The 25,564-nt window shown below is 46.6% G+C and overlaps 3 protein-coding genes across 7 annotated transcripts in view; 2 read left to right on the top strand and 1 right to left on the bottom strand.

Annotated features, from left to right (window-relative positions):
• Nucleotides 1-131: 131 nt before the first annotated feature.
• Nucleotides 132-1,771, bottom strand: LOC148809892 (uncharacterized). The gene is made up of 2 exons (XM_088909196.1): nt 756-1,771; nt 132-415 (listed from the first exon to the last, which is right to left on the bottom strand). The coding sequence occupies exon 1, from the start codon at nt 1,489-1,491 to the stop codon at nt 796-798; it is 696 nt and encodes a 231-aa protein (XP_088765322.1). The 5' UTR covers nt 1,492-1,771; the 3' UTR covers nt 132-415; nt 756-795.
• A 3,355-nt stretch (nt 1,772-5,126) lies between these two features.
• On the top strand, nt 5,127-23,557 carry LOC148809891 (uncharacterized). Of its 2 annotated transcripts, XM_088909180.1 has the most exons (9): nt 5,127-5,358; nt 11,934-11,990; nt 12,505-12,837; nt 15,033-15,353; nt 16,479-16,730; nt 17,161-17,481; nt 18,772-19,023; nt 19,865-19,894; nt 20,366-23,557. In XM_088909180.1, exons 1-9 carry the CDS (start codon nt 5,334-5,336, stop codon nt 20,476-20,478), a joined length of 1,704 nt encoding a protein of 567 aa, XP_088765306.1. In that variant the 5' UTR covers nt 5,127-5,333; the 3' UTR covers nt 20,479-23,557. The 2 variants fall into 2 exon arrangements, with proteins under 2 accessions (XP_088765306.1, XP_088765307.1); XM_088909181.1 differs by lacking the exon at nt 19,865-19,894 and having other exon boundaries at nt 20,366-21,114.
• LOC148809890 (junctional adhesion molecule-like) overlaps nt 21,545-25,564 on the top strand; it is a 20,149-nt gene continuing 16,129 nt past the window's right edge. For 3 of the 4 annotated variants that reach the window (XR_016087136.1, XM_088909192.1, XM_088909189.1), the window contains exon 1: nt 21,545-21,615. The gene's annotated coding sequence lies outside the window, so the exon portion shown is untranslated. Of the gene's footprint in view, nt 21,616-24,252; nt 25,481-25,564 lie in introns of those variants that run through there. The other variant, XM_088909190.1, reaches the window with a different exon arrangement.

The raw sequence follows: 25,564 nt of genomic DNA, 5'->3' as shown, positions 1-25,564 counted from the left end.
TACCACTTGGCGACACTCCACGTACCACTGCCGGTACGCGTACCACAGTTTGAGAACCACTGCCTTAGAACATACTGAGTCGGAGAGAGACAGGAGCGCAGCAGAACAGAGACTGATGGAACCAGGCTGGGTAAAATCGCAGTTTCTTTATTAAGGCACAGGAAAGCAGAGAGAAACGGATCACATCAAGATCTGCACTTCTTGACTGATGTGTTGTGCTTAAACAGCGGTAGCTTTGCGGGAGCTCTGATCCATCCAGCAGGAGCTGTAAAGGCCAGCGGCGACCAGCAGGGGGCGGCGGTGAGCTGTAGAGGATTCCAAGGCAGGGAGGTGAGCGGGACCGGAGGCACTGGTCTCCGAAGTGCCTGTTCAGGGTGGTGGGAGAGAGGTAGAGGGAGGGAGGCAGAGAGAGAGACTGAAAACAGGAGAGAGATGGAGAGAACACCAATACAGGAATTAATCACTAAATAGTTTCATTTCACTGCACAGAAATAAAAAAGAGAGCCCTTTAAAAGCATTTCAAGACTCTCACACGAAAGGAATCCGCTGCCTCCCCTGATGTCCATCACTCATCAGTGCCTCAGTGAAGTTCAGGGTTTAAGTTTCGCTCAGGGAGATGGAATACAGAAATGAGCCATGTAGATACTATCTAGAAAAAGTGGAGTTTTATGCACAACGACTAAAACGGACATCAGACGCTCCGTTACAGAGCTTCCTGTCTTGAGGCTCTAGTGACTAGACGGCTGTGCACTGACCTGCAGTTCTGCACCTTCTGACTGGAGCGGACAGGGGGGTCTACTCGTTTTTCACTGCCAGTCTCTCCATTCCGCCCACACAGTTGTCCCCTGCTTGTTCTTCTTTCAGCTGTGTCTTGTATGAAGTTTCCTTTTTCTTCTCTCTCTTACTGCCGTCAGCTTCTTCCTTCTTGATCTTCGGGACCTGACACCTCCCTCTCAGGGACTCTAACGCTATCTTCTCCCTGTACCTCTCCACCAGGACGGCGTCGGCAGTTTGCATGTAGACTGTGTTGAGCTCCTTGCGCTTGACCACGTCGATGGCCACGCTCTCCAGCCTGGCTGCGGCCAGGAAGCCGATGCTCAACACCTCCGTCGGCGAGTACAGCTGGAACGTGTGGGAGTTTACGAAAGGACGGGCGCTTCTGTATCCAGGAGAAGCACTGGGATTGCTTTCGACAGCAATCTGTCCCTTCTCCCCACCGCCATCAGGCGATTTGACAAAGCAAGGGACAAGTGCTTCATCACTGCTGCCCTGTGAGAAGTCCACATGGTCCTGCTGTCCCCGGAATGTAGCGTAGCCCCTGTCGTTGATCAGATAGTCCAGACGACATCCTCGGCACTGCAGAGGGAATCCCACCTCAATCCCATACCTCCTCACAAACGTCTGAAACCTGGGTGTTTCATCCTCTGTGAAAAGATCAGCTGTTCGGAGCTTCTCTCTGCACCAGCCACGATGAGCATCTGTGCCAGTCATTCTGTGAGAGATGTTGCGTCCAGGAATGACTGGACTATGATTGACTCTGGGCTTATATTACCTGCACCCCCCCGAAAAAAAACAACAGCCCAGACTGGTCCATCTGTTCACCTATCGCAGTCTCTCTCTCTCTCTGCGTTTACAGACTGCAGGCATACCTACCTTGTGCTGTGTTGTGTGTGAGCACGCTTGTGTAACGGGTTGTCGTATGTGGTCACCATGCCAGCTCAGTGCGGTTCTCCGTGAGTCTCAGCATGTTTCCGATAAAACTCCACGTGATCGCTTGGAGTGCTGAGCACACTTTGAGCACATCGCTGGCCGCCTGATCAAACGCAGAGAAAACTATTCTCAGAACAGAAACTATTCTGTGACCGAGCCCGGTTTCTAGAATGTGGTGGTTTTGACAGGAGGGGAAACGAAAGTAAACGACTTGTTTATTCTTCATATCCACAGTTTCAGTTTCGATTTCTTAGACACTACTCAGCTCTGGACCTGCGGAACACAGTACTGACCGACACTGACTGACCACAGAGGAGCTCAGCTCTGGACCTGCAGGACACAGTACTGACCGACACTGACTGACCACAGAGGAGCTGGGCTCTGGACCTGCAGGGACACGGTACTGACCCATACTGACTGACCACAGAGGAGCTCGGCTCTGGACCTGCAGGACACAGTACTGACCGACACTGAATGACCACAGAGGAGCTGGGCTCTAGACCTGCAGGACACAGTACTGACCGATACTGACTGACCACAGAGGAGCTCGGCTCTGGACCTGCAGGGACACGGTACTGACCGACACTGACTGACCACAGAGGAGCTGGGCTCTGGACCTGCGGGACAGTGTTCTGACCGACACTGACTGACCACAGAGGAGCTGGGCTCTGGACCTGCGATGGGTTGATGCGTGTAAAGTGTCTCTAGAATCGAAAGACGCCATACAAGATAGATTGATAAAATAACCCCCCACCGGGAGCTTGTGTTCGCACACGCCCTTCACTCAAACAGGAAGAGATGGGCGAGTCGCTGTCCTGACCGGAGGTGCTTCATGATCACAGCGGTAGATCCGGCAGCAGGAGATGTTCAGGAGATGCACATACTGTAAAGCTCCTGAAGACTCGGTAGAAACTGCAGTTTATCTGCACGACACCTGAAAGATCAACTCTGGACTTCCTGGGGGCAGTGCGTCTGAAACCGCACCTCAGGACATCTGACGCGCTCATACGCTGTTTGTACTCTGCGGGATATATTACAGATATGACATACAAGTGGGTACTGGTCTCAGGAGTCCACACCAGTCGGAAAGGAGTGTGGTCTTTCGGACTGGGAGCTAAACGTGGCTCGTTTCTTGTCAAAGAAGCACGGGTAGTGCGACATCTTCCTTTTCCCGACGAGGAAGACGTGTCTGCGCGGCTGAATGAGGACATGTGTCCCCTGTGGTCGTTTAACTGTCATTTTCTCTATTTAAATACAGACGTCGGGTGTCCTCCTCCCAAACGCTCTGTTTGACACAGGAGCTGTTTCTCGACACTTGCCCACGGACGTCTTGTTCGAGTTTCAGGGCGCACAGGGAAAACCTTTCACATTTTATCTTGTAAATCTAAACTCATCGACCGGGGTTTGATTACAGGAAGAGGGCAGGGTTGTTTTTTTGTCCGTACCCATAGGACTAGAACAATCGCAAGACACGGAGCCAAAGTCTGGTTGGGCTGAAATCCAAAACAATAACTGGAAAACAAAATACCGTGAAGTTAACTAACCTAATTTGCCTCATTGATAATGAAATTAAATAAAATTGAAATAAAACCGCTGGTTTTCACACCGCCTCGGCGTAAGGGCTCCTTACAAGAGTTTTTGATTCAGAAGTTTTTTGTTTTTTTTGGTTTTGGCTTTGTTTTTGTTTTTATCTGAACCACAAAAGGAAATTCAATACGAACACGAGTACACATATAACAAGCATATCGATCACATCGTCAGGGGGTGCATGTTTAAACAGAGTAAAGCGCTTTGAGATGCCACCTTTCAAGGCGCTATATAAAATGAAGTTTATTGTTAAATAAAGATAAGCTTTCATGTCCTCACTGTACCTCTCGAAATCGTCTGTAAACACGCCTTTACATCTGTTTTAAAATGTTCAAACAGCGGACTCTTGTGTATATACTGTAACAGCGTGCCAGTATAATGATGAAGTCAAATACAGGGGCCAGTTTTGTATTGTTTCCAATGGGATTGAAGTTTCTATAAGTTTTTTTTAATATAACAATATAAAAATATAACATAAGAAGTAAAACAAAAAGTATTTGTATCACAATAAGTTTGCAATTCGGTCCAGGAAGATTTACAACAGGACATAACATAGCCGTGTGGTTTCAGAGCTACTGTACATTCACGAAAGGCACAGTTATCATCTACATTCATTTTAAATCGCTGCACAACGATGGTTCAGTTCAGCTCCTCTGTCTTTCTCACAAGCGCAACGAGGTGCTTTCTTGCACGCGTGCTCAGATGCAAAGACATTAAAGGAATCACCAAAAACACAAACACACAACAGCAGCAACAACAAACAAGCCAGTGCAGAGCAGTGTGAGGAGAGAAAAACCAGCGGTGTGAGTAGTACTGCAGGTGTAACAGTGTAGGTGAGTGTAGTCAGGGGCAGGGGTGGAGGTCAGTCATCCGCTGTCTCTGAATCTGGGGGTTCGGGTCTGTCTGCTCCTGTGACGCTCCCCAGCGGGACGGGGGGGGGGGGGGGGGGAGAAGAGAGAGACACCAGGGTGACTGGTATCCCTATCGATAGTCCCGGCCCTCCTGAGACAGCGAGCTGTAAAAATGTCTGCAAAAAAGGGTGCTGTACCCCAGGGACGGACTGGGCCGACCCGATCACCCCCATAACACCTTCCGGTCAGACGGCGAGCTGTAAAAATGTCCGCGACAGAGGGGGGGCTGTACCCCAGTGACGGACTGGGCCGACCCGATCACCCCCATAACGCCTTCCGGTCCGACAGCGAGCCCCACTGGAATCCCACACGCGAGCGCACCTGTGAAATGTGGTCCGGACAGGTGGAGGCGGGCCAGATTTTAGAGTCTGCGGCTCGTACGACGGCGCACAGGTCTCCACTGAAAACACCACGACGAGTTCTGTCGTCGTCAGGCGCGCTAGATCATCATCATCCTCAACAGAAAGGCGATTCTCACTCAAGCAAGAGAACACCGGCAGTCCAGGGCCAGCTCTCTGCTGTGGGTCGACGGGACACCTGTTGGTTTCTCTCTTAGTTACTCGTGGGCTCAACAATGAACCGCACCGCCCCCCATTCCGCTCTGGGGATAATGTTTTGGGGTGCCCCTTGAGAAAACGTGATCGTGCATTCCCTCACGATAGACTATAGGTTGTTTCTTCTGTGGGGGGGGGGGGGGGTCTGTCTGGTGCTAACGGTGGTCTTCATCGGTTTTTAGCGTGAAAATATACCGAGATCGTGGGATTTCAAGGCTAGAATCTGTGCAGAATGGAGGGGGGGGGGGGTATTTTCAGTTGTATTTCCGCGTCTGATTCTCTTTCCTGATACAACACACAAGGGAAATCTAGATCAGTTATCACAGACCCTGCAGGCTATATAGGAAAACAAGTCGTCCCCCACACCCAAATGAGGCAGGATGTTTGCATTTCAGCTTCCCTGGGCTCGTGTTCTGTCAGGTATTAAAACGACAGTGCTGTCATTGTGCAGCTCATCTGCCGGATCGAAGATCGATTTACTGAAGTTGGATTTTTCTTACTAAAAAAAAAATCTTTTCCCTCTAAGAGTAAGGTTACCCCTAACTGCGGAGAACCCGTGTCCCCGCGGGACATGATTGAACCGGGACGTGCCGCAGGTGAGCGACGTTTTGTTTTTAAGTCTTCAGATGTGATTTTGGTTTGGTCGTTTAATAGAAAGACTTCTCTATGGAAGCCCGTTTCCGCCAGGGAGTTAAAAAAAAACGCGCTATGGTATCTCAGAATTGCGACTTAGTATCTCACATTTGTGACTTCGAAATAGCCCACATTTCATTGTCTGTCCTTGTGTTATTGTAACGGATTCGGGTTCTAGGGCTTGTGCCCTCGCCACTCCCGCCCTACTTCGTGCCTCGCTGCACTGGCTCGAACCCGGGTCTTGCCAGCTGAGCTAAAGAAGACCTTCTTTTTTTTAAGTAAAAAAGGACATACAATGGAAATACGTAAAAAGTATGTTTCATCTTTTATACTTGTGAATTCTTCTGGATGTGAAGTGCCTATTTCTGTATCTTATTTCATGTTCTGTCTACGTAAATAAAAACTATTTTTAAAAAGCCCACCGTGCACTATTCCATCCGGGTACTGTGGAAGCCTCAGAAAAAAAAAATAGTGTAATTAATTTGATTTTTATCAGGGCACTGTACAGGACAAGTCTTCAGGCTTATAGATCCTATGATCCTGTACGATTCATGAAAATAGTGTAACGGACCGGCCGACATACAGGTTGTGCGATCTGGTTGCAGTGTGGTGACGGCACCGCCCTCCCCTGCGCAGAACAGTGATGCTGGCCGCCGGGGCTGAAGAAAGTGAGCCGGTGCAGCGAGGCACGAACTAGGGCGGGAGCGGCGAGGGCACAAGCCCTAGAACCCGAATCCGTTACAATAACACAAGGACAGACAATGAAATATATGGCTATTTCGAAGTCACAAATGTGAGATATAAAGTCCTAATTCTGAGTTACTAAGTCGCAATTCTGAGATACTAAGTCGGAATTCTGAGTTGCTAAGTTGCAATTCTGAGATACTAAGTCGCAATTCTGAGATACTAAGTCGCAATTCTGAGATACTAAGTCGGAATTCTGAGATACTAAGTCGCAATTCTGAGATACTAAGTCGCAATTCTGACTTACTAAGTCGCAATTCTGAGATACTAAGTCGGAATTCTGAGTTGCTAAGTCGCAATTCTGAGATACTAAGTCGGAATTCTGAGATACTAAGTCGCAATTCTGAGATACTAAGTCGGAATTCTGAGTTGCTAAGTCGCAATTCTGAGATACTAAGTCGGAATTCTGAGATACTAAGTCGCAATTCTGAGATACTAAGTCGCAATTCTGAGTTGCTAAGTCGCAATTCTGAGATACTAAGTCGGAATTCTGACTTACTAAGTCGCAATTCTGAGATACTAAGTCGGAATTCTGACTTACTAAGTCGCAATTCTGAGATACTAAGTCGGAATTCTGACTTACTAAGTCGCAATTCTGAGATACTAAGTCGCAATTCTGAGATACTAAGTCGCAATTCTGAGTTGCTAAGTCGGAATTCTGACTTACTAAGTCGCAATTCTGAGATACTAAGTCGGAATTCTGAGTTGCTAAGTCGCAATTCTGAGATACTAAGTCGCAATTCTGAGATACTAAGTCGGAATTCTGACTTACTAAGTCGCAATTCTGAGATACTAAGTCGGAATTCTGAGATACTAAGTCGGAATTCTGAGATACTAAGTCGCAATTCTGACTTACTAAGTCGGAATTCTGAGATACTAAGTCGGAATTCTGAGTTGCTAAGTCGGAATTCTGAGATACTAAGTCGCAATTCTGAGATACTAAGTCGGAATTCTGAGATACTAAGTCGCAATTCTGAGATACTAAGTCGGAATTCTGAGTTGCTAAGTCGCAATTCTGAGATACTAAGTCGGAATTCTGAGATACTAAGTCGCAATTCTGAGATACTAAGTCGGAATTCTGAGTTGCTAAGTTGCAATTCTGAGATACTAAGTCGGAATTCTGAGATACTAAGTCGCAATTCTGAGATACTAAGTCGCAATTCTGAGTTGCTAAGTCGCAATTCTGAGATACTAAGTCGGAATTCTGACTTACTAAGTCGCAATTCTGAGATACTAAGTCGCAATTCTGAGATACTAAGTCGGAATTCTGAGTTGCTAAGTCGCAATTCTGAGATACTAAGTCGCAATTCTGACTTACTAAGTCGCAATTCTGAGATACTAAGTCGGAATTCTGAGATACTAAGTCGGAATTCTGAGTTGCTAAGTCGCAATTCTGAGATACTAAGTCGCAATTCTGACTTACTAAGTCGGAATTCTGAGATACTAATTCGCAATTCTGACTTACTAAGTCGCAATTCTGAGATACTAAGTCGGAATTCTGAGTTGCTAAGTCGCAATTCTGAGATACTAAGTCGGAATTCTGAGATACTAAGTCGCAATTCTGACTTACTAAGTCGGAATTCTGAGATACTAAGTCGCAATTCTGACTTACTAAGTCGCAATTCTGAGATACTAAGTCGGAATTCTGAGATACTAAGTCGCAATTCTGACTTACTAAGTCGGAATTCTGAGATACTAAGTCGGAATTCTGAGTTGCTAAGTCGGAATTCTGAGATACTAAGTCGCAATTCTGAGATACTAAGTCGGAATTCTGAGATACTAAGTCGCAATTCTGAGTTACTAAGTCGGAATTCTGAGTTACTAAGTCGGAATTCTGAGTTACTAAGTCGGAATTCTGAGATACTAAGTCGGAATTCTGAGATACTAAGTCGCAATTCTGAGATACTAAGTCGCAATTCTGACTTACTAAGTCGCAATTCTGACTTACTAAGTCGGAATTCTGAGATACTAAGTCGGAATTCTGAGATACTAAGTCGCAATTCTGACTTACTAAGTCGGAATTCTGAGATACTAAGTCGGAATTCTGAGTTGCTAAGTCGGAATTCTGAGATACTAAGTCGCAATTCTGACTTACTAAGTCGCAATTCTGAGATACTAAGTCGGAATTCTGAGTTGCTAAGTTGCAATCCTGAGATACTAAGTCGGAATTCTGACTTACTAAGTCGCAATTCTGAGATACTAAGTCGGAATTCTGAGTTGCTAAGTCGCAATTCTGAGATACTAAGTCGGAATTCTGACTTACTAAGTCGAAATTCTGAGATACTACTGTAAGTCGCAATTCTGAGATACTAAGTCGGAATTCTGACTTAATAAGTCGCAATTCTGAGATACTAAGTCGGAATTCTGAGATGCTAAGTCGCAATTCTGAGATACTAAGTCGCAATTCTGACTTACTAAGTCGCAATTCTGAGATACTAAGTCGCAATTCTGACTTAATAAGTCGCAATTCTGAGATACTAAGTCGGAATTCTGAGATGCTAAGTCGCAATTCTGAGATACTAAGTCGCAATTCTGACTTACTAAGTCGGAATTCTGAGATACTAAGTCGCAATTCTGACTTACTAAGTCGCAATTCTGAGATACTAAGTCGGAATTCTGAGATACTAAGTCGCAATTCTGACTTACTAAGTCGCAATTCTGACTTACTAAGTCGCAATTCTGAGATACTAAGTCGGAATTCTGAGTTGCTAAGTCGGAATTCTGACTTACTAAGTCGCAATTCTGAGATACTAAGTCGGAATTCTGAGTTGCTAAGTCGGAATTCTGAGATACTAAGTCGCAATTCTGAGATACTAAGTCGCAATTCTGACTTACTAAGTCGCAATTCTGACTTACTAAGTCGGAATTCTGAGTTGCTAAGTCGCAATTCTGAGATACTAAGTCGGAATTCTGAGATACTAAGTCGCAATTCTGAGATACTAAGTCGCAATTCTGACTTACTAAGTCGGAATTCTGAGATACTAAGTCGCAATTCTGAGATACTAAGTCGGAATTCTGAGTTGCTAAGTCGCAATTCTGAGATACTAAGTCGGAATTCTGACTTACTAAGTCGCAATTCTGAGATACTAAGTCGGAATTCTGAGATACTAAGTCGCAATTCTGACTTACTAAGTCGGAATTCTGAGATACTAAGTCGCAATTCTGACTTACTAAGTCGGAATTCTGAGATACTAAGTCGCAATTCTGACTTACTAAGTCGGAATTCTGAGTTGCTAAGTTACAATTCTGAGATACTAAGTCGCAATTCTGACTTACTAAGTCGCAATTCTGAGATACTAAGTCGGAATTCTGACTTACTAAGTCGCAATTCTGAGATACTAAGTCGGAATTCTGAGTTGCTAAGTCGCAATTCTGAGATACTAAGTCGCAATTCTGAGATACTAAGTCGGAATTCTGAGTTGCTAAGTTGCAATCCTGAGATACTAAGTCGGAATTCTGACTTACTAAGTCGCAATTCTGAGATACTAAGTCGCAATTCTGAGATACTAAGTCGGAATTCTGAGTTGCTAAGTCGCAATTCTGAGATACTAAGTCGGAATTCTGAGATACTAAGTCGCAATTCTGACTTACTAAGTCGCAATTCTGAGATACTACTGTAAGTCGCAATTCTGAGATACTAAGTCGGAATTCTGACTTACTAAGTCGCAATTCTGAGATACTAAGTCGGAATTCTGAGTTGCTAAGTCGCAATTCTGAGATACTAAGTCGGAATTCTGAGATACTAAGTCGCAATTCTGACTTACTAAGTCGCAATTCTGAGATACTACTGTAAGTCGCAATTCTGAGATACTAAGTCGGAATTCTGACTTACTAAGTCGGAATTCTGAGTTGCTAAGTTGCAATCCTGAGATACTAAGTCGGAATTCTGACTTACTAAGTCGCAATTCTGAGATACTAAGTCGCAATTCTGACTTACTAAGTCGCAATTCTGAGATACTACTGTAAGTCGCAATTCTGAGATACTAAGTCGGAATTCTGACTTACTAAGTCGCAATTCTGAGATACCATAGCGCGTTTTTTTTTTACTCCCTGGCGGAAACGGGCTTCCATATTTCTCGGTGTCGTTTACGGATTTGTATATTCTGGTATTCTGGTGAAGGTCGTAAGTTTTTTTTTTTTTTTTTTGGTGTTGTGTGTTATCGAAGGGGCAGATCGTTTAAGTTAAAGTTTCGTTTGTACTCTTCGTCGTCTTTAGGTTTTCGGAGATTCTGAAATTGTTTAGCAAAACTCTCCGGGTAACAGGCTTGTATGTTGCCTAAGATTCACTTATAAGTGGCCCCATCCAAACCATCGTATTTTTTAAAAACAGTTAATGTTTAATTCGCAGCAATGAAATTGTTGGAACAATTTCAGAATCTGTTGGTGGATTTGAATGCGAAAGTACGAAACTACTTTCACTTTCACAACGAAAGTTAATTGTTCTGTCATTTTGTGGGGGGGCGAGGAGGAGACAAAAAAGCAAAGTGAAATCATTAGGAAGATGCATATAATATATACGATAATTCAAGCTCAAACAGCGCCAGATCAGTAGAACAATTGCTCTTTGCCCTGGGCACGTAGAGGTACTGTAGTCTATATTTTTTAAATTAGTTTCGGCATCTGACATCTACCTGTGAGTGTTAAATCTTCTAAGAACCGCGTGTTATCTGGCTCGGATCCTCGCCCGCACTGGGAGTTGAAGTTCAGGAGTTGGGGGGTCTCCAGAGCGTCTGAGCTGTTTCTAGGGGTGTCAGCCTCACGGAGCTGTGCGCAGGCGCTCTATAGACTGGGGTGTCAGAGTTTTTTTTTTTTACCAGATCCCTGTCCTACAGCTGGATCGCGTTGCAAAGGGGACCACGGGTGTCAGGACTCCCACGAGTGACCCTCCCACGGTGGTTTAAGGAGGGTCGCTGTAGTTTATCATGTGTCCTGTGATGGACTGGTGTCCTGTCCAGGGTGTGTGAGTGTGTCTGTGTGTGTCCTGTGATGGACTGGTGTCCAGGGTGTGTGTATGTGAGTGTGTGTGTGTCCTGTGATGGACTGGTGTCCTGTCCAGGGTGTGTGTGTGAGTGTGTGTGTGTCCTGTGATAGACTGGTGTCCTGTCCAGGGTGTGTGAGTGTGTGTGTGTGTCCTGTGATGGACTGGTGTCCTGTCCGGGGTGTGTGAGTGTGTGTGTGTCCTGTGATGGACTGGTGTCCTGTCCAGGGTGAACCCTGTCTTGGTGTACTGGATAACGCTGTTAGAAATTGGATGAATGGATATCCAATATATTTAAATACACTGAATGCCCCTGTAGAAAGTCCAGTGTAATGTAGCCAGTCAACTCCAAACCTGACAAAAGTGAGATTAGGACTATAATCTTCTTCCACGGTCGAAATGCATTTGATTGGACTGAGACTTGTCCCAGCTCGTCAACGGCCAAACCTGACTTTTGTTTATCAGGTGTTACTTTACTACTGTCTTCGGACGGCTGCCTTTTGCCTTTGTCGTCGTGTCGTGTCAATCAGCGTTTGACTGAACCGCAGACACCCCAGAATCGCGAATGGTACCAGGTTTCCTCACAAGGGGACAGTTCGAGCAAACCTAAAAATTCCGAAACCTTTCCGCATGTTTTTGAGACGCAAAGAAGGCCAGGGACAGGGCTTTTTTTTTTTTTTTTGCTGGATTCGCTGCTACTGTAGGTATCTGATGTACAAGTTTAAGCCGGACTGTCTGATCAGCGAAGCTCCAGAAAGCTTGTCAGACGACAGTGTAAAGTCATGCTCTTGTGTTGTCTTTCTCTTCCTGCTCCAGTGACTGGTTGCTCCCTGCTTAGAGGCACAGCTCTGCTGTTGTCAGCTCTTCGGTGGGGTAAGTGTGAGAGTAGAAATCCTCTATACACTGCACAGGACCGAGGATACGACAAGCGTGATGCAGAGACCACGCACAAAGCTGAGACGCACTCTCACCACCCGGGCAGTGATGTTCAGTGCAGCTCAGCAATGCAAATGGGTTAAACTTCATCCGACTGTATGTAGCTTAGTGATATTTCTTATTCTGTTTTTTTATATATAAAACGTGTCTAGTTGTTGTTGTTGTATGTGTCTCTCTCTCTCTCCTCTGTGTGTCTCAGAGGGTGTGTTCGGTTGTGTTGCTGTGTGTCGGAGGGTGTGTGCAGTTGTGTGTCTGAGGGTGTACAATATGTAGTTGTGTAGCTATGTGTCGGAGGGTGTGTGCAGTTGTGTAGGTGTGTAGGTGTGTCGGAGGGTGTGTACAGTATATAGTTGTGTAGCTGTGTGTCTGAGGGTGTGTGCAGTTGTGTAGTTGTGTAGCTGTGTGTCTGAGGGTGTGTGCAGTTGTGTAACTGTGCTGCTGTCTCTCTCAGCCTCAGCAGCTCCAGTCCCAGTGTTCCTGACAGTCGGGGACTCGGTCACTCTGCCCTGTGATGGGACACCAGCCGCTGGGATCCCCGAGGACCAGTTACACGTCCAGTGGAAAACCCCCACGAGGCCTGTGCTGGATTTCCACAGCGGACGAGCCTTTCCCGGCCCCGGGTTCGAGCCCAGAGTCCAGGTGTCCCGGGAGAAGATCAGACAGGGGGACTTCTCCCTGAGCCTCCTCCAGGCCTCCTTCTCCGACAGCGGGCTGTACGAGTGTTATTACAGAGGGACGGGAGGCCTGATGAAGCTTCTTGGTGAAGTTGAGGTCATCGTCCTAGGTAACCGTCACTCTTGATCGCACTGCAGCGCTGAAGAAACTGTGCAAACACGCCAGCACAGAAAAGTACACAAACAGGACAAAAACAGTGCAAAAGTAATTCAGCGAACAGTGCAAAAAGAGTACAGTGATCAATAAAGAGTACAAGTAGTCCAGCTTTAAGTACAGTTTCGGCTTGCATTCAGGTGTCGTGTGTGTAGTAGTGTTGGAGTACAGTCGTTGTGGGGACAGGAAGCAGTGAGGAGAGATCATAGCATGATGGGAGGGAGTGGGGGCGTCACCAGCTTGACGGCTCCGGGGAAGAAGCTGTTTTGGAGTCTAGTTGTGTGCGACTGGAGTGTCCGGAACCTTCTGCCAGATGGTAGGGGGACAAACAAGTTATGACAGGGGTGCGTGGGGTCAGACATAATTCTGGTGGCTTTTGTCAGACTCCTGGTGTTGTAGATTTCCTGGATGGATGGTTAGGCACTGCTGATGATGTGTTGGGCAGAGATGTGTTTGTGAATATGTCTGTTTCTTTGTGTCTGTCAGGGGGTGTCTAGTTGTGTTGCTGTGTGTCTCTCTCCAGTGTGTGTCTGTGAGGGGGTGTCTAGATGTGTTGCTGTGTCTCTCTCTCTCTCTCTCCAGTGTGTGTCTGTGAGGGGGTGTCTAGTTGTGTCACTGTGTCTCTCTCTCCAGTGTGTGTCTGTGAGGGGGTGTCTAGGTGTGTTGCTGTGTCTCTCTCTCTCCAGTGTGTGTCTGTGAGGGGGTGTCTAGTTGTGTTGCTGTGTCTCTCTCTCTCCAGTGTGTGTCTGTGAGGGGGTGTCTAGTTGTGTTGCTGTGTCTCTCTCTCTCCAGTGTGTGTCTGTGAGGGGGTGTCTAGGTGTGTTGCTGTGTCTCTCTCTCTCCAGTGTGTGTCTGTGAGGGGGTGTCTAGTTGTGTTGTTGTGTCTCTCTCTCCAGTGTGTGTCTGTCAGGGGGTGTCTAGGTGTGTTGCTGTGTGTCTGTGAGGGGGTGTCTAGGTGTGTTGCTGTGTCTCTCTCTCTCCAGTGTGTGTCTGTGAGGGGGTGTCTAGGTGTGTTGCTGTGTGTCTGTGAGGGGGTGTCTAGTTGTGTTGCTGTGTCTCTCTCCAGTGTGTGTCTGTGAGGGGGTGTCTAGGTGTGTTGCTGTGTCTCTCTCTCTCCAGTGTGTGTCTGTCAGGGGATGTCTAGTTGTGTTGCTGTGTCTCTCTCTCTCCAGTGTGTGTCTGTGAGGGGGTGTCTAGTTGTGTTGCTGTGTCTCTCTCTCTCCAGTGTGTGTCTGTGAGGGGGTGTCTAGTTGTGTTGCTGTGTCTCTCTCTCTCCAGTGTGTGTCTGTGAGGGGGTGTCTAGGTGTGTTGCTGTGTCTCTCTCCAGTGTGTGTCTGTGAGGGGGTGTCTAGTTGTGTCGCTGTGTCTCTCTCTCTCCAGTGTGTGTCTGTGAGGGGGTGTCTAGGTGTGTTGCTGTGTCTCTCTCTCTCCAGTGTGTGTCTGTGAGGGGGTGTCTAGGTGTGTTGCTGTGTCTCTCTCTCCAGTGTGTGTCTGTCAGGGGGTGTCTAGGTGTGTTGCTGTGTCTCTCTCTCCAGTGGGTGTCTGTCAGGGGGTGTCTAGGTGTGTTGCTGTGTCTCTCTCTCCAGTGGGTGTCTGTCAGGGGGTGTCTAGGTGTGTTGCTGTGTCTCTCTCTCCAGTGTGTGTCTGTGAGGGGGTGTCTAGGTGTGTTGCTGTGTCTCTCTCTCCAGTGTGTGTCTGTCAGGGGGTGTCTAGGTGTGTTGCTGTGTCTCTCTCTCCAGTGTGTGTCTGTGAGAGGGTGTCTAGTTGTGTTGTTGTGTCTCTCTCTCTCCAGTGTGTGTCTGTGAGGGGGTGTCTAGGTGTGTTGCTGTGTCTCTCTCTCTCTCCAGTGTGTGTCTGTGAGGGGGTGTCTAGGTGTGTTGCTGTGTCTCTCTCTCCAGTGGGGGTCTGTGAGGGGGTGTCTAGTTGTGTTGCTGTGTCTCTCTCTCCAGTGGGTGTCTTTCAGGGGGTGTCTAGTTGTGTTGCTGTGTCTCTCTCTCTCCAGTGTGTGTCTGTGAGGGGGTGTCTAGTTGTGTTGCTGTGTGTCTGTGAGGGGGTGTCTAGTTGTGTTGCTGTGTCTCAGTCTCTCTCCAGTGTGCGTCTGTGAGGGTGTGTATGTGTGTATAATGCTGTATTGTGTCTCTGTCTCCTCAGCTCTCCCACTATCGGTGCCTCTGGGCGACTCGGTCACTCTGCCCTGTGATGGGACCAGGGCTACTGGAATCCCTGAGGAGCAGCTCAGAATCCGTTGGCAGACTCCAGACAGATCAGTGCTTGATGTCTCCAGTGGGAAACAGTATCCTGGCCCTGACTATAAGAACAGGACTGAGGTGTCCAGAGAGAAGATCAGACAGGGGAACTTCTCTCTCACCCTCCACCACACAAAGCTCTCAGTTGAAGACTACTACGAGTGTTATTACAGAGGGAACCATGATCAACTGAAGTTTCTCCATGAAGTTCGACTCACTGTGACAGGTAATGCATTCTGTTACTTCTTCTTACAAATACACAGTTCATAGTTTACATTTATACATATATTTAGGGTGCCCTCCAAACTAAGAGGAGGAGGAGACAGCCCCAGAATACACGAGAGGGATTATATATCTTCACTGAGCGCCTGGGAGCCCCCCAGGAGGAGTCTGGTCTGGTCTGCTCAGCCTGTTAGCACTGCGACCTTCAGCAGGAACAAGCCGTTAGAAAATGGAAGCACTTTGTCCACAACCTCTTCTTGACTCTAGCTGGTGGACTCGCAGGGTCAGGGCCTCCTAGATCCATACTTGCGTTTGCTGTCTACCGGAAACATGATAAGCTGGAGTCTCCTCATGATGTTGGACTCACTGTCACGGGTTACAGTCACACAATGTTTTCCTCTGTAATAGTAAGTAGCTCATGATTCAGTTTAACACGCACACAGGTGTAGGATTTAAGGAGCCACAGTCAGATCTCAGTGGTGTTCACGGCTGTGTGAAATTGTAACATCAGGGTATGAGAACACCTGCCTGTGGACCTCAGAGCTCCTTACTCATGAGACCCACACAAGCTGCCAGGGTGACGTGGAACTAAATGTACGATATTTTCTCTGAGAACACTTTGGTTTCAGGATACAAAACTGTGATTAATTCAAGTTTAAAAAGAAATGAGGGACATGAAAGAGCAGAAACAGAATTTACATGAAATCAGTTGAGTCAGTAAGAAAACGGGTCCTGTAATAATCATTTCAAGTATTTTAGCATGTGTCTAATCCCGTCGCCCATTAAAATGCTAGACTGGATATTGTAGTGTCCCACCCCTGGAAGCACCTGGGAGCTCCAGCTGGCAGACTCATTTCCCCTCGTCTGTAAACAGGGGTCACTGTCCTTTCTCTTCAACCTCCAGCCGGACAGTCACACACCTGTCCCTCTCTACTCTCCTGCCCACCCCTCCACCCTGAGTGACTTACTGTCCAGCACCTCTGGTACACTGAGCCTCCTCTATATCCAGCCTGTACTCTCTTTGTCCTGTGGAATGTGGCTCCTCTTCTCTCAGCTGATCCACACAAGCAGATCCAGGTGTTCTGTGAAGTGAGATGAAATTCATGGTGACTCCGTCTGTCTCTTTCAGTTCGGACAGAGACCCGCAGTGCAGTGTCTGGAGGAGATCTCTCAGTCCCTGTGTTTGATGACGATGAGGTGGAGGTGCTGTTTAACAACACTGTGGTTTATCCCAGAAGCTCAGACACCCAACATGAGCATGTCTCAGTGCAGAACGGCTCTCTGGTCATCCACACCCTCACGCAGGCTGATCAGGGCATCTACACTGTGAGAGACAGGAGAACCAAGAGGACCATCAGTGTCATCACTGTCACTGTCGAAGGTGAGGAGAGCTCCTACACTCTCATTTCTCCTGTTCCTAGGGTGTCTAGTTGTGTCACTGTGTCTCTCTCTCCAGTGTGTGTCTGTGAGGGGGTGTCTAGGTGTGTTGCTGTGTTTCTCTCTCCAGTGTGTGTCTGTGAGGGGGTGTCTAGGTGTGTTGCTGTGTCTCTCTCTCTCCAGTGTGCGTCTGTGAGGGTGTGTCTAGATGTGTTACTGTGTCTCTCTCTCCAGTGAGTTTCTGTGAGGGGATGTCTAGTTGTGTTGCTGTGTGTCTGTGAGGGGGTGTCTAGTTGTGTTGCTGTGTCTCTCTCTCCAGTGTGTGTCTGTGAGGGGGTGTCTAGTTGTGTTGCTGTGTCTCAGTCTCTCTCCAGTGTGCGTCTGTGAGGGTGTGTATGTGTGTATAATGCTGTATTGTGTCTCTGTCTCCTCAGTGCTCCCACTATGGGTGCGTCTGGGTGACTCGGTCACTCTGCCCTGTGATGGGACCAGGGCTACTGGAATCCCTGAGGAGCAGCTCAGAATCCGTTGGCAGACTCCAGACAGATTAGTGCTTGATGTCATCAGTGGGAAACAGTATCCTGGCCCTGACTATAAGGGCAGAGCTGAGGTGTCCAGAGAGAAGATCAGACAGGGAGACTTCTCTCTCATCCTCCACCACACAAAGCTCTCAGATGAAGACTACTACGAGTGTTATTACAGAGCGAACCATGATCACCTGCAGTTTCTCGATGACGTTCGACTCACTATGACAGGTAACACATTCTGTTACTTCTTCTTACAAATAAACAGTTCATAGTTTACATTTACACATATATTTAGGGTGCCCTCCAAACTAATTCCTAACTCTGATAAAGTTGAAGCGAACATGTCATCAACGTTTCTTTGTTAAACATTTCTAAAAACGTTATACAGCATTGCACCGAGCAAAGTCATCCTTGTTATAGAAGAAGTCTAAAACCCACAAGGGCTTCAGACTTGGAGCAAGCCTCACCAGCGCCTCCTGCTGGGAGGAGACAGCCCCAGGATACACGAGAGGGATTATATATCTTCACTGAGCGCCTGGGAGCCCCCCAGGAGGAGTCTGGTCTGGTCTGCTCAGCCTGTTAGCACTGCGACCTTCAGCAGGAACAAGCCGTTAGAAAATGGAAGCACTTTGTCCACAACCTCTTCTTGACTCTAGCTGGTGGACTCGCAGGGTCAGGGCCTCCTAGATCCATACTTGCGTTTGCTGTCTACCGGAAACATGATAAGCTGGAGTCTCCTCATGATGTTGGACTCACTGTCACGGGTTACAGTCACACAATGTTTTCCTCTGTAATAGTAAGTAGTTCATGATTCAGTTTAACACGCACACAGGTGTAGGATTTAAGGAGCCACAGTCAGATCTCAGTGGTGTTCACGGCTGTGTGAAATTGTAACATCAGGGTATGAGAACACCTGCCTGTGGACCTCAGAGCTCCTTACTCATGAGACCCACACAAGCTGCCAGGGTGACGTGGAACTAAATGTACGATATTTTCTCTGAGAACACTTTGGTTTCAGGATACAAAACTGTGATTAATTCAAGTTTAAAAAGAAATGAGGGACATGAAAGAGCAGAAACAGAATTTACATGAAATCAGTTGAGTCAGTAAGAAAACGGGTCCTGTAATAATCATTTCAAGTATTTTAGCATGTGTCTAATCCCGTCGCCCATTAAAATGCTAGACTGGATATTGTAGTGTCCCACCCCTGGAAGCACCTGGGAGCTCCAGCTGGCAGACTCATTTCCCCTCGTCTGTGAACAGGGGTCACTGTCCTTTCTCTTCAACCTCCAGCCGGACAGTCACACACCTGTCCCTCTCTACTCTCCTGCCCACCCCTCCACCCTGAGTGACTTACTGTCCAGCACCTCTGGTACACTGAGCCTCCTCTATATCCAGCCTGTACTCTCTTTGTCCTGTGGAATGTGCCTCCTTTTCTCTCAGCTGATCCACACAAGCAGATCCAGGTGTTCTGTGAAGTGAGATGAAATTCATGGTGACTCCGTCTGTCTCTTTCAGTTCGGACAGAGAACTGCAGTGCAGTGTCTGGAGGAGATCTCTCAGTCCCTGTGTTTGATGACGATGAGGTGGAGGTGCTGTTTAACAACACTGTGGTTGATCCCAGAAGCTCAGACACCCAACATGAGCATGTCTCAGTGCAGGAGGGATACCTGATCATACACAGAGTCACACAGGCTGATCAGGGCATCTACACTGTGAGAGACAAGAAAAAGAACAGGACTATCAGTGTCATCACTGTCACTGTCACAGGTGAGGAGAGCTCCTACACTCTCATTTCTCCTGTTCCTCAGCTTTGAGCTCTTAAATTACAACGGAGACAGAGTTGAACAGAGTATATCAAATAAAGTCAGGGTCCTGTCTACAGCTGAGAATGGAAATGTTATATTGGGGTGTTGAAAGATTCGAGGCTGATTGAAGATTTCAGGTGTGTCTGACACTGAGAGAAATGCAGGATACAGTTTGGAGAAGGAGAAATAGCTAGCAACAGATGATAGAGAGGAAACACTCATAGAATTCACCCCAGAAATCTCTGGAGTCTGTTTCCAGAATCAGATCCTTTCACTGCTGAACCTAAACACAGGACTGGTGATGAAGATGTGCACAGAAATATCCTTTAACAGAACACAGGGGGTCATATAAAGTTTCTGTTGTCACGTGGTTTTTAAAACCGAATATACAGTATAAAATCCTCACATATTTATGTACAAATCATTTACATTTTCTGTTACTAAGTCTTAAATCGGTTTACTGAAAGATGTCGATCTTCTCATGTTTGTAATATTTTACAAGGTAAAACTGGGTAAAAGTTCTGCTTTCATGATGTTCAGGTAGTAATTTGAATTATGAGACATTCATGTGGACCAGTTAGAACAATCAGTTCAGTGCCTGATCTGAATCAACACCAGTGAGTTACACCACATTGTCTGCTCTGTTGTCTGTACATTTATACTGTTGCAGCCACACAGTATGGCTGTGTTCTGGATAGAAGATTTTCTAGACAAAAAGAGCCATATCCTCTTTTCACAGTCAGATATCTTCAAAAAAGACACAACAGCAAATACAAAACTGATTTCTTTCTGTTCTTATCTAGACAAAACAAATCCTCATCAAAGAGATAAAGGTAATGTTTCTGTAATATAATATTGCAGCTTCATTATGTAGTTTTGCTAAGTCTACCAGTGCAGTAGAACAGTCTGTTACAATAGGAGCTCCAGTCCCAGTCCAGTAGAACAGTCTGTTACAATAGGAGCTCCAGTCCCAGTGCAGTAGACCAGTCTGTTACAATAGGAGCTCCAGTCCCAGTCCAGTAGAACAGTTTGTTACAATAGGATTTCCAGTCCCAGTCCAGTAGAACAGTCTGTTACAATAGGAGCTCCAGTCCCAGTGCAGTACAACAGTCTGTTACAATAGGAGCTCCAGTCTCAGTGCAGTAGAACAGTCTGTTACAATAGGAGCTCCAGTCCCAGTGCAGTAGACCAGTCTGTTACAATAGGAGCTCCAGTCCCAGTCCAGTAGAACAGTCCTGTTACAATAGGAGCTCCAGTCCCAGTGCAGTAGACCAGTCTGTTACTGTTGCTGTGTTTCCCTGCAGGCTCTGACCAGGGAGACAGGTCTACTGGTGTGATAGCAGGTGTCCTGGGAGCTGCAGTAGGTCTGGCAGCAGCAGGAGTTGGGATCTGGTGGTGTAGGAGGAGGAGGAAGTAGCAGGATGGATCATCACCTGGAGGACACAAGGATGAGGGAGCCCCAGAGTCTGATCCTCTTCATACTACAGCACCAGGACCATCTGACCCCAGTGTGGACACTGCCCAGCACACAGACCCTCCAGCTGAGAGAGAGGAACAGTGTGAGTTATTACACTGAGGACAGACAGGAGTCCAGAGACTCAGGGCTCCTGAAGGGACTCATTCCTGCTCAGTGTGTCTGTCAGACTCCGTCAGCTCTGTCACTGGTACTGCAGCCCAGTTCACACAGGGAACCCACCCAGAACCCGGGCCATTCTGTGCTCTTTAACTGAGGACATAAATGTGTTTTTGTACTGTACTGCTTTTGCCTTATAAAGTTCATTTAATATATTTAGCAAGTGTCTTTAGTCAGTCAGAAAAGCTCCTAATTCAATCCCGGATGTATTGAAATAAACATCTTCAATATATAGAGAACACTTATTAGAATTCCTATTAATTAAAAACGGCTATTTTATAATGATCATCACGCACAGTTACACCCCTGGAACATCCGGTGGTGGTTATGTTAGTTGCAGACTTGTATTAAAAAAGAGACAAATACTGATATTTGTTTTAAAGAAAAATATGTTATGTTAAGCTTGAGCCCCATCGAAAACAATACTAAAATATCGTTTGTAATAAATTTAATTATTATAACGGCACGTGGTCTGGGAAGAATCCCATGTCTGAGCATTTTGAAGTGGATGTAAACGACTATTTCTACAGACGAACAAGTAATAGGTTTATTCCATGCTGAAAAAAAGAAGAAAGAGAACCCACCTGAACTATTTCTACAGACTATTTCAAATTGTAAAAACATGAGAAAGTGGCGCGGACGTCATCTTTATATAATTTGTTAAAACTATTTTCATGATGTGAATGTATTTTGTTATATGTACCCCTGACGATGTCTTGAAATGTTATATGGACTCTTGCTTGTATTGTACTTTTCGTTATTGTTTATGCATGAATATTTTTTTGTGTTTTCGGTGGTGTTCGGTCAGCGAGAGTCCAGATACTCACTGCTCACGCCGGTCAGTCGCCTCCGAGGTTCAACTTCAGCGCCTCAAACACACCCGTCTGTTGAAAACCCGGCTACTTCATGGCCCACGGCGAGGTCAGACCCCGGTTAAGAGTCTTCAGGTCTCAGCTGAGCAGCAGACTCTCGTTGTTAATATTATTAATTATAACGTGTCTATGAACACATGATTAATTTTTCATTTTTTCCCACAATTTAAGCCTTATTGCAAAATTAGGTACTGGTTTGTAGAAGGGTTTCCTTCCAGTCCAGCAGGAAAGTCCTGTTACAATAGGAGCTCCAGTCCCAGTGCAGTAGAACAGTCTGTTACAATAGGAGCTCCAGTCCCAGTCCAGTAGAACAGTCTGTTACAGTAGGAGCTACAGTCCCAGTGCAGTAGAACAGTCTGTTACAATAGGAGCTCCAGTCCCAGTGCAGTAGAACAGTCTGTTACAATAGGAGCTCCAGTCCCAGTGCAGTAGAACAGTCTGTTACAATAGGAGCTCCAGTCCCAGTGCAGTAGAACAGTCTGTTACAATAGAAGCTCCAGTCCCAGTGCAGTAGAACAGTCTGTTACAATAGGAGCTCCAGTCCCAGTCCAGTAGAACAGTCTGTTACAATAGGAGCTCCAGTCCCAGTGCAGTAGAACAGTCTGTTACAATAGGAGCTCCAGTCCCAGTGCAGTAGAACAGTCTGTTACAATAGGAGCTCCAGTCCCAGCCCAGTAGAACAGTCTGTTACAATAGGAGCTCCAGTCCCAGTCCAGTAGAGCAGTCTGTTACAATGGGAGCTCCAGTCCCAGTGCAGTAGAACAGTCTGTTACAATAGAAGCTCCAGTCCCAGTCCAGTAGAACAGTTTGTTACAGTAGGAGCTCCAGTCCCAGTCCAGTAGAACAGTCTGTTACAGTAGGAGCTCCAGTCCCAGTGCAGTAGAACAGTCTGTTACAGTAGGAGCTCCAGTCCCAGTGCAGTAGAACAGACTGTTACAATAGGAGCTCCAGTCCCAGTGCAGTAGAACAGTCCTGTTCTCCAGGTTGGTGTGACGTGAGAGTTTGTCCTTCAGGAAGTGGTGGAGAACAGACTGACTGTGATCTAGATGTTCTCCAGGTTGATGTGATGTGAGAGTGTGTCCTTCAGGAAGTGATGGAGAACAGACTGACTGTGATCTAGATGTTCTCCAGGTTGATGTGATGTGAGAGTGTGTCCTTCAGGAAGTGATGGAGAACAGACTGACTGTGATCTAGATGTTCTCCAGGCTGGTGTGATGTGAGAGTGTGTCCTTCAGGAAGTGATGGAGAACAGACTGACTGTGATCTAGATGTTCTCCAGGTTGGAGTGATGTGAGAGTGTGTCCTTCAGGAAGTGATGGAGAACAGACTGACTGTGATCTAGATGTGATCCAGGTGTTGCTGTGTTTCCTTGCAGACTCTGACCACAGAGACAGGTCTACTGGTGTGATAGCAGGTGTATCTGTCCTGGGAGCCGTAGTAGTTCTGGCAGCAGCAGGATTTGGGATCTGGTGGTGTAGGAGGAGGAGGAGGAGGAGGAGGAATCAGCAGGATGGATTAGCACCAGACAGACTGCAGTCTGGACAGGAGCTGAGGGAGTTATCAGACACTGAGGACAGACAGACTGCAGTCTGGACAGGAGCTGAGGGGGTTATCAGACACTGAGGACAGACAGACTGCAGTCTGGACAGGAGCTGAGGGAGTTATCGGACACTGAGGACAGACAGACTGGAATCTGCACAGGAGCTGAGGGAGTTATCGGACACTGGGGACAGACAGTGGACTGGACAGTTCTGTATGAACAATTCTCTCTTTCTTCAGTACCAGCTGCTCTCAGTAAAACCTCCTGTATTTCTGTACTCTGTGTGTTACTGTTCTCTTCTGATTTGTCTTCTGACTGGGGGAACTCTCTGTAAGAAAGCTTTGTTTTTTTCAAAATGCTGTCTTTCTTAATATAACTGGCTTAAAGCTGGGATGTTGAATGCAAACTGTTACTGTGCAACATCTTTACACGTTTAATACATTTTTCTATCAATAAAGTGATGTTTGTCTGGGTACTTCCTCTGAGCTGAGCCTGGAGGGAAGATTTCAGGCCAGCAGCCAAATAACCCTGCAACTCACAACTGGTAACCCACTGAAGCTCAGCAGGGGTGAGCCTGGTCAGTACCTGGAGGGGAGACTCCTGGGAAAAACTATGGTTGGTGCTGGAAGAGGTGTGAGTGGGGCCAGCAGGGGGCGCTCTCACCCTGTGGTCTGTGTGGGTCCTGATTCCCCAGTATAGTGACGAGGGACACTGGACTGTAAACAGGCGCTGTCCTTCGGATGAGACGTCAAATCGAGTTCCTGACTCTCTGTGGTCTTTAACAATCCCAGGGTGTTTCTCGAAAAGAGTAGGGGTGTTACCCCAGTGTCCTGGTCAAAATTCCCATTTACCAGTCATGGCCTCCTAATAATTCCCATCTCTGAACTGGCTCCATCCCTCTGCTCTCCTCCCCACTGAGAGCTGGTGTGTGGGGAGCGTTCTGGTGCACTATGGCTGCCGTCACATCATCGAGGTGGGGTACACACTGGTAGGGGTGGAGGGGATCCCCATGACCTGTAAAGCGCTTTGAGTGGAGTGTCCAGAAAAGCGCTGTATAAGTGTAAGCAATTATTATTATTATTCTTCATCAGGGAGCCACAGCCTGCTGGTCTGCCGCTCCCAGGATTCAGAGTGGCCAGCTGTAGGTCTGATTACTCTGGGGGTCTCCAGGTCCAGGCCTGGGCCGCTCTGACGGAGGGGGTCGATTACGAGACTGGGAACACCAGAGACTAGAACACTAGAATCACGTCCTGGGCACTGCTCTCTCCTGCAACTGAAACCTTCTTCAAGAGGGGTTAGGGAAAGATCTTTGTTTGCAGCTGCGACCCGCTGGCTTGAATGATCCTGTTCCCGAGAGCCCCTCTCCCGGTCACCTGTCTTCCCATGCCAGATTCCCCCCTCAACGGAGTGGAAACTGCCCAGAGTCTGTGTTAAGGAGGGGCCCTATAACATATTAACGTGCATGCAGGGGTTATTAAAAAAAATAAGTAGAAGGAGTGTCTTTTGAGGTGCGTTGTTTTTCCCCACTAACTCGTTGATTTAATCCAGGTGTAAGGCGCGCATGCTCGCTCGCTCCAAGTTGACCTGTTCGCTTACCCGGAAAACTTACCCGTAAAAACAGACGCGACCAGTAGCCCCGGCAAGAGATTTTTGTTGTTGTTTTATTAAAAGTTTTTATTTTGGTAAATACAAAAGGGAAAATACAACAAACAGGGGGGTTGTACATATAAGTGTACAAATGTCAGAACTTGAGTGAACAAAGGTAGCATCAAGTGAATGAAAAAGAAAAAAAACACGTTGTCAACAGTACAGAGGTTGTGTGGTGTCAGGGGTATAAATACGTTTATATGCCAGAAGAGTTTTTGTAGACCAACCCACCAATCTTATTTTTTAATATTGTTAGTGAGTCTGAGTATAGCGTAAGTGAGTCAGATAATTATTTTAAGCGCCAGGTAGTTTTTTTTAACGCTACACCCATGTATGTATGTACAATTTTGCTAACATTAGAATGACATTTACCATTTCACGAACTTCTCCGTCTGGATTCGGAACGGTCCTTGAATGTGTGATGTACAGGAATATAACTATCATTTAGGCAAGAACATACCAAGTGCCAGAAGGCTGTTGAATAATGCCAAGAGAAGAAAATGTGTTCCGCTGTTTCAATATCTGATTCGCAAAAGCAGATGTGAATAGGAAACGGGTTGAAGGTTCCCGTGTCGACGGAAAATGACGTTGAAGAGGGCCTGACGGGCGACCTTTCGAGCGTGGAGACGGGTGATAATAATAATCTTTGTGACATTTGTCTGTTAACTGCATATATACAAAACTGTTTTGAATGGATCTGCAAAATGTTATTGTTCAACATTCAAAGGTAAATGTTAAATGGAAAGATTTTGATACTATGTTATATTTTGTTAGATCTGAGTTGGATAAAGGACATGTTTTTATTATTCAT

This window comes from Atractosteus spatula, unplaced genomic scaffold, assembly GCF_055471065.1.
Source record: "Atractosteus spatula isolate fAtrSpa1 unplaced genomic scaffold, fAtrSpa1.hap1 Scaffold_106, whole genome shotgun sequence".
NCBI classification, from domain to species: Eukaryota; Metazoa; Chordata; class Actinopteri; order Semionotiformes; family Lepisosteidae; genus Atractosteus; species Atractosteus spatula.
Note: the sequence above shows the minus strand (reverse complement) of the source record. Positions and strands in the feature narration are given on the sequence as shown.

Bases quoted from the DNA above. Each gene is read 5' to 3' on its own strand.
- LOC148809892 (XM_088909196.1), bottom strand. From the start codon at position 1,491: ATGACTGGCACAGATGCTCATCGTGGCTGGTGCAGAGAGAAGCTCCGA.
- LOC148809891 (XM_088909180.1), top strand. From the start codon at position 5,334: ATGATTGAACCGGGACGTGCCGCAG. The intron at 15,354-16,478 runs GTAATGCATTCT...TGTCTCTTTCAG, and splicing joins AGTTCGACTCACTGTGACAG to TTCGGACAGAGACCCGCAGT. The intron at 19,895-20,365 runs GTAATGTTTCTG...GTTTCCCTGCAG, and splicing joins TCCTCATCAAAGAGATAAAG to GCTCTGACCAGGGAGACAGG.